General features: G+C 47.2%; 1 protein-coding gene across 1 annotated transcript in view; it reads right to left on the bottom strand.

The window, feature by feature from the left end:
* The window catches only part of Dcp2 (decapping mRNA 2), a 34,579-nt gene extending 28,230 nt beyond the window's left edge, over positions 1 to 6,349 (bottom strand). The window contains exon 1 of the mRNA XM_005356061.2: positions 6,194 to 6,349. Within this exon, the coding sequence (XP_005356118.1) occupies positions 6,194 to 6,246 (53 nt within the window). The 5' untranslated portion in view covers positions 6,247 to 6,349. The remainder of the gene's footprint in view (positions 1 to 6,193) is intronic.
* Positions 6,350 to 8,276: the final 1,927 nt, after the last annotated feature.

Genomic DNA, 8,276 nt, shown 5'->3' with positions numbered 1-8,276 from the left:
CTGGATTCTTCCGCCCCTGCACACTCAGTAACAGCCACCCCTACAACTGCCCTTAAGGAAAGAACCCTAAATCTCCTTGAAGGCCCCAATATCCTTAGTGTCTGAGATGCAGAGACACCCCCAGCATCTCATGGATAGATTCCTGTCTCTGACCACCACACCCATATTAATGTTCCACATAACACTTCTATTTCTGTAGCATAGCCAGACAGCCCTCAGAGAACGGTCTAGGACCCAAGGGCCACCAATGTGACTCTGCTCCTATCCTAATCCACGGTAGCTTCCATTCCTCACTCCCTATGAGACTGCCTTCCTACACCTCCTGGCTCAAGCCAGACTTTAAGGAGGTTCCCCTTGTATTCTCAGACCTAGTTCATTGCTCCCTCCAAATCTCAGGACCACTCCACTCAGGTTTCTTGGCAGCACACTAAGGCTTTAGCTTTGGGGACAGCCCCCACCTTCCGGACAGTCACTAGCCAAAGATCTGTCTGTCCCTCCAATTCTAATGGTGTCTCTCCTCACTGGCACATTCTTCAGACTTTGAGGTCCATCTCTAAACCTTGTCTTACCTTCGTCAGGTCAGTCTCTCTTCTGCTCTTCCCTCTCCTACTGCTTATCTAGCGCAGATGTTGGGGGACTAGCAAAGGAATCTCACTCACTTGCCTGCATGCAAGGGACTCAGTACCTCCTGGTTCTGTGATGTGCCACCACTAGAGGGGCAGAGATGTGTGCAATAAACAACAACAGCTACCACCATCCTAAGGGAACACGCCATTCCTTGCTCTGGGCTTCCCAGATCTCTACAGTCTAGCAGGACTTCATCTTTCATGTTCATTTGACTCAGGAATGAATGAAGCTCAGAGCACTATCATCTCCAGGCCCAGCATCCTTGATCTGCTGGCAACATTGGGGGGCTGCCCTGAATCCTAGGTGACCTATCGTTAAATCTCCCCCCTTCCCCCAGAGACTCAACAGCCTTAGTCCACTCTTCTCAGATAGCACATTACTGCCATGTCCACAACCCACTGACCCTTCAAAATCCTTCCCAGTGGGCGTTCCTTGGGACAGAACCACCAGCTCATACTTCAGTATGCTTTGTCACAGGCAGTCAAGGTCATCACTGACTACCAGGATATGTACTGACCCAAAACTGACTTCACCTTTGGGAGTCTGTGGTCTCATATTAACATGGAGAATTCGTTTAAGATGATAAAACCTTTCTGTAAGGAAAAAAACCCACTAGAACCTGTACAGACTGGACTTCATCAAGTTCTGCTCACACGTCCAACTGTAGGCAAGCACAGAACCCACCAGCATCTGTCACCCCCAGATGTTCACCAACTGCCAGCTTGTAGGAGCCCTTGGAGATCTCTGACTTCTCTTCCAGCCAGCCCCTGGTAAGCCTGCAGCTTCAATCAACTCTAGACCACAATGGGTGACTAAGATCCATGCTCCCATCTTTCTGAATTCTGTGGTCTGAATTCTTTGGTATAATTTTAGATCCTCTCACCTCTCATTCCCCAGACATTCTGGGAATCCATCTTCAGCACGTTCCTCCAGAAGCGTTAGACTGTTCTGAAGTAGGTCCTCACTTCTCTCACACCTGCGCATACTCCCTACCTGCGGTCCTGACACCATCTTACACGTGACTCTGTGGATGTGTAACGGTGCCATGTGGGACAGAGGCTGACATTCTCCACCTTCTTTCTGTTTTGTATTTTGAGAGGGTCTCACCATGTAGCCCTGGCTGGCCTAGAATTCACCACGCAAACCAGGCTGGCCTCTGCCTCCCGAATGCTGGGATTAGAGGTGTCCACCACCATGCCCCACTTTCTGCCTCATTTCTAGGTACAGTCTCTTACTGAGGTTAGGCAATGACCTCTAGGGGCTTTTACTTTATGTGAACAAGTGCTTTGCCTACGCTACATTCACACAGTGCTCACAGATGCCAGAAGATGGCATCAGAGTCTCTGGAGATGAAGTTATGGACAGTTGTTAGTGGTCACTTGTGTGCTGAGAACTGAAACAAGCCCTCTTAACCACTGAGCTATCACTCCAGGTCCTCCCTAGCCCACTTTTGTCATTATGCCTATCTTTATGGACTGTTCTCATAAAGAACTCCTACTCCCAATCCATGCAGCTTACGTCATCTCCAAACATTCCATAATCTCCTCAAATAATGGCTCAACTCTTGTAGACGACTGCTAGCTCTGCCCGGCTTGAACTACCAGTGCTCATCCAGCCACTCCACTCAAATCTAAGTAACAACTCTCTCATCAGTTCCTGTAAGCCTGGACCTATCAGCCCTCAGACGTGATTGTGCTTCCTCACGCACCAGTGGAGAGTGCAGTCTTGTCAGATGGTGGCCTCTCAAGCCAGGCTCTTGTGCCCTTCCTGCGGGCACTCTTTGATCACACAACTTCACCCTCCTGTTAGACAAAACAAAGCATCCTCAATTCTAAAAATGCACAAAGACTTCACAGACATGTGCTTTTAACAAGGGTGACAATAAGAACTAAATAAAAATTCTCAATTCCATACAGTCAGATCACCTATCTGTCCTGACATGTCTCCTTGACAAGAAAAATGTAAAAGGTAAAAAATAAAAATGAAATGAAATCCCACCATTTGCCCATCAGTTCTTGACTACCTGGAGCCTGACTTGTGATGGTCAAAAGACCACCTGAAGCCTACCTAACTCCTTATGACCCTTGGTGCCTCATCCCAGATAGCCAGTCACAAGAACGAATTTTCCACTTAATCAATGAGGCAGGGTGGCGCACACGCCTATGAGGTGCAGAGGCAGCAGGATGAGGAGTGCAAGCCCATCCCTAGCTACATAAAGTCTGAGGCCAGCCTAACACACGACAGCCTATCTCAAAATCCTGTGCTAACTCTCAATAAGATAGTAAAATATCCACTTATCCATCTGGATATGGACACCACACAAACAGAACACCCAAAGTTAATTGCTATAGAAGAATTCTAATTCCCTATCAGGAGGGATTCCTCTAAGAACCTGTCTACTCGATTTCTGTTTTTGCAGATTTTCTTAAATAAATCTGTGTCTGTTCTGGGCTGAACTTTATCCTCACACCTCTGGCCTACTATCCTTCCTCAGCAGAGCAAGAAAGTCTACAGGAAAAGCCGATCTACAGAGCACGCAGTACAACAGAGGTTTGCACAAGGATGTACTAAAGAAACAAACGGGGAGTGGGTTGGGTGGGGATACAAGAAGCTCCAACCGCGCACCTATTAGAAGAGTCGCTGTGCTAGCCACCAGTTCTCAACCTGTAGGTCGTGACCTCTTTGGGGTCGAATATCAGGTAGCCACCTTAGGACTCACAAAGAGTAGCAAATTTGCAGTTACTAGGTAGCAATGAAATGATTTTATGGTTGAGGAACTGTATGAAAGGGTCGAAGCATTAGGAAGGTTGAGAACCACTGCGCAAGAGAATCGCAAGCCACCAAAAGGCTAGAGAGACAGCCAGGCTTGCATGGTACAAGCCCGGAGACCTGAGTTAGATCCCTGGGACCTGCGCAAAAGTGGGAGGGTGGCAGCAACTTCACAACGCTGCCCTCCACATATGCACAGTGACAAGCAGCCAATGCTCCCAATAATAATTTTTCTAAAGCTTGAGCTTTACACGTGAGCTTGAATTTTTAATATAAAACTACAAACAAACCAATCAAAAGGAGACAGATGCTAACTTGAAAACTGTTAATTTCAAAACCTGTAGTTTAAAGAAATGGTCAGCTGGCTTACTCAGTAGTTCACCCAGCATCTAGCCCAAAAAACTGAACACATAACATTAGAAAGCTCAGTGTATAACACGATTTACAGAAGAAAGCAGCCTAAACACCCACTGGAACCCAGCACCTTTAACACTAACAGTTGCCTATCACACAGAATGCGAGCAGTGCCACGTTACAACCACGACAGCTGATCTCACTTCTTCAAATGATGCAATCCCAGGTAACGTTAGTCCACATATTCCTAGCAAGGTAAAGGTGTAGTGACTATGTCAACTTTCATCCTTATTAGCCCACACAGTATCACTCACTATCCCAAACTCTTTTAAATTGTTTCAACTATAAAATGTGCATCTGTGAAAACAACAACAAGCCTTGGAAACGTAGAGAAAATGAAGATCACACCCTGTAATCCCAATTTAGACTCAAAATCTTGTTGGCTTTTTTCACACAATATACACATTATATTTTCTTACCAAGTTTGGGAATACAGAAAATAAACTCCTTTCAACTTTTATGAATTCTACCATAAACCAAAAATTGTAATTCTTCCAACATCAAAGAATTACAAAAACATTCTCTAAAAAAAAAATAAAATCAGATTATCAATGCATGCAAGTTATTTTGCTTGCGCATATGTATTGTGTGTACCCTGTGCATGCCTGGTGTCAGGTTCAGAAGAGGGAGTCAGATACCTTCCCCGAACTGGAGTTTTGGATGGTTGTGAACCATCATGCAGGTGCTGGGATTGCAGTAAATGCTAAGAGCTAATCAACTATACAATCAATCTATGTATTCTCTTATGTACTCTTGCAACGTTTAAAAAGATTGACTTTGCATTACATTCACGGGGTGTAGAAGATTTCAAATCTTGACTTTAAAAATGAGGATAAATGTGTCTCTGTAAAAATTAATCCTCAAATCTGTCTATCCAGATGAAAATGGAAATCACTGCATCTATCAAAGAGTTGTTTCAATAAACCAGGACACACCAGAGAACACTTCACAAGCATATTTCTTTTCTTAAAATTAAATATGTGTGGAGGGCTAGAGAGATGACTCAGAGAGCCTACTGCTCTAGCAGAGGATGCTGGTTTAGCTTCCAGCACCCACTTCCAGTTGCTCACAATGGCCTTTAACCCCAACTTCAGGTATCAGGCACCCTCTTCTGGCCTACGCAAACACCTACATACATGTGCCCCTTCCCCCCTTCAGACACGTAATTATAAATAAAACAAACCTTTAAAAATGTTTTTTAAAGCAAACAGCTAGAATGTGGCACAAACACCGAATTTCACTTTAAAGCACAGATACAGCGACCAGAAGTGAATACAGAGCCAGCATTCACATCTAAACTATTCCACAGTTCAAAACCACAGCGACGACTTGGTAACAGTGTACCAGGAACTTTACTTCGACAAAGAAGAAGGAAGTACTGTGAACACGGTTTGAGTTGGGTGCAAGAACTGCTGACAAGAACACAGACACGCAGGGGGTGAGAATGTCCTTCTATTTAGAAGAAACAAGAGATCAAAGAGGAGAGACTCTTGGGTTTTCCCCTTTCGTTCTCAACGATAAATCCGGGGAAATTCTTGAAAAGAATAATTCTCTACAAAAATTGTCACGGGCAAGCATGCAGAGGAGAAAGTTTAAGTTCGGAAATTGCTCCCTGTGTAGATCCAGGTACCTGAGATCATAAAACTGGAATTTAACAGTGGGCTCTACCTCCAGAATCAGAGAAAAGAAGTGAGGGGGAAAAAACCCACAGGTCAAAGTCAGTGGAAGAAAAAACAAAACAAAACAGAACAGCAGCAACAACAAAATTCCCACACAGTTCCAAGAAGGAATTGGGCCGAAAACCTCTAGGGATTCAGATTTGGACTAAGGAGATTCACCTGCAGGAAAAAGCAGACTAGTACAAGTAGCGATGAGGGATTCCAGTGCCCCAGGGTGGAGGGACTGAGAGAAAGAGAAACAGAGTTCGGGGACAGAAGGGGCGTCAGACACCAGCAAGCTGGGCGGGAGTGTAAAGAGGGACCCGGGAACGGAGGGGAGAGCCGAGGCCGGGACTGCAAAGGACCGCAGAAGAGAGCGAGGCCCGGGTCACAAAGCGGGACCCAGTGTGGGGGACAGAATCGAGGCGGGGGTGCAAAGGACCCGGGGACTGAAGAAGAGCTGAGACCGGGGGAGCAAAGCAGGACCCGGTAACAGGGGAGAACCAAGGCTGGGGTCAACGAGGGGCCCGGGGCAAAGGAGGGAGAGCCGAGGCCCGGGCTCACTGCTGAGACCTGGGACTGGTGGAGTGCCGAGGCTGGGGCGCAAAGTGGGACTCGGGAATGCGGAGGGGGAACCGAGCTGGGCCGAGGTGGGGAAGGGAGGACCCAGGCCGGGGCCGCTACTAGGCTGAGGGCAAGCGGAGGCGGAGGTGAGCCGCCGGTACCTGCAGAGATCGTCCAGGACGCTGCCGGGAATCTCCAGGCGTTTGGTCTCCATGATGAGGACCCGCAGCAGGCGCAGTGCATCCCGGCTCCGCGCAGCCTGCACGGTAGAGCGGCACGCAGACCCGGGCCCGCGGACACTGGAACCCTCCGCCCGGACCCCGAGGCTGGGCCGAGGCGAGGGGCGGAACCCTGGGGCCACGCCCCCTCCGCGGGAACGGCCCAGTGGGAAGCTGGGGAACGCGCGCCTGCGCGCGCCTCACCAATGAGACGTTTGTTTATTGGTCCGTGGGCTCCAATCAGGCTTCAGGCTGCTCAGTTCCTGCTCAGAAGACCAACTTCCCGCCGCCTTTGACTGAGCGCACGCGGGTGTGTTTGCGCCTGCGTGTCCTGAGCGCCGTCTACTGTGCTCGGGAAGTTTCGAGTTCCTGTTCTCAGACACCTCCGTTCCACAAACGCCCCAGCCGCTCGGGTTTGGTCACAGTGGCTCCAACCTTATCAGAACCGACTGAACAGGCACTCGTTTCTATGGCGACGAGGCCTAGATCACCCATTCATTAAACAAGCGATTTCCCGCCATTGCGGTCACCAAGTATTCTCCACACAAGCTCTCCACAGGTTTCATTACTTCTAGGCCAAATATCGTGCTCCTCGTTTGTTCTCCAAGTGCCCCTTTCTTGTGATGCTTTACTTTTGCGCCATCGATGGGACATTTCCCATCCTTCAGAGGCAAGAAAGAATATATTTTTAAAGTTTTCCTTCTCTATTATCCCTTTCAGCTGCCTTTGGTATTACATTGGTTTCTGGTTACCATATTAGTTACCTTGATTATATACTCACACACTTAGGAGTAAAGTCAGAGTCTAGTGCTATAAAAGCTCTTAGCACAAAGGGGAATTGTTTTCTAACAGACTGATCTAGATAGTAATTGACTTTGTTGTGTGTTTGTGTGCCCGCGCGTGTGCGTGCGTTTTCAGATAAATTTTATTGAGAATTTTACTAATGTATATACTGTATTCCAGCCAAATCCACCTCCCATTCTGTCTCTTCCAAATTAACCCCCTACATTTCCTTTCCAATTTCTCTGGTCCTCTTTCGCCTCCACACATCCACTGAGTCCATTTAATGCTGCCTGTATGGGCACGAACTGGAGCGTGTGTATTCTTTTCCCGGTGGCATCCCTGGAGGAAACTTACTCTCCCTTCCTTCTACAGCCCTCCATTGTCAATGGCTTCTTAGCTAAGGGTGGGATTTTCTAACCCCCTACCCAAGCTGTGATTTCAGCCAACTCTATCTTGCACAGGTCTTGTGAATCAAGTCATAGTCACAGCGAGTCCACGTGTCCAATTTCCCTGATCTATCCAGAAAATAGTGTTTCACTGCAAACAGTCACTACTTCCAGCTCTTCCTGACCCTTGATTTTTGGTTTTTAGGCCTAATCGGTAAGCACGAGCGAATAGTTAAGGATCATAGAAATCTAGTACAACAGACGGGAAGCTATTTAACAGGAAAGTGGAGCCTAGAGCAATCACGAAGCAGCAAAGAAATGTTCAAAGCGTATTATTCCTTCCTTCTGACTGAACAAATTCCCCAAGGGGAAAAATGCTCCCAGGCTCAAAATAATTCTGATAATAAAGGGGGAAAGATGGACTGGAGTAGTCTGTTCTCCTTTTTCAGTCCTCTCCTAGGACCTCACAGGTCTTAGATGTCATAGCAAGCAGGCCTTGGGAAAGGAGTTGAGTTCAGGCAGTGTGATGGCCGCAAGCCTAGAAAACAGGTAACAGAACAAGGAGGCAAGTGAAGGATGCTAAACTAACACAGGCATGAAAGGTTGATCATCCAGAAAAGGATGAGGGTGACTGGAACTTGATCTTTTTACTGAGAAACTCTGGAAACCAGTGTGAACTCAGAGTTATTCCACTGAAGAGAGATATAGTGGTCTGAATGAGAATGACCTCCATGGGCTCATATATTTTAATGCTCGGTCCTCTTTGGGAAGGATTAGGATGTGTAGCCTTGGTGGAAGAGGTGTGTCAATGGAGATGGACTTTGAACTTTCAAAAGTCCTCACCGTTCCCAGTTCGT

The sequence above is a fragment of the Microtus ochrogaster genome, chromosome 18 (assembly GCF_000317375.1).
Source record: "Microtus ochrogaster isolate Prairie Vole_2 chromosome 18, MicOch1.0, whole genome shotgun sequence".
NCBI classification, from domain to species: domain Eukaryota; kingdom Metazoa; phylum Chordata; class Mammalia; order Rodentia; family Cricetidae; genus Microtus; species Microtus ochrogaster.
The sequence above is the reverse complement of the archived record's forward strand: the minus strand, read 5'-3'. Positions and strand labels throughout refer to the sequence as shown.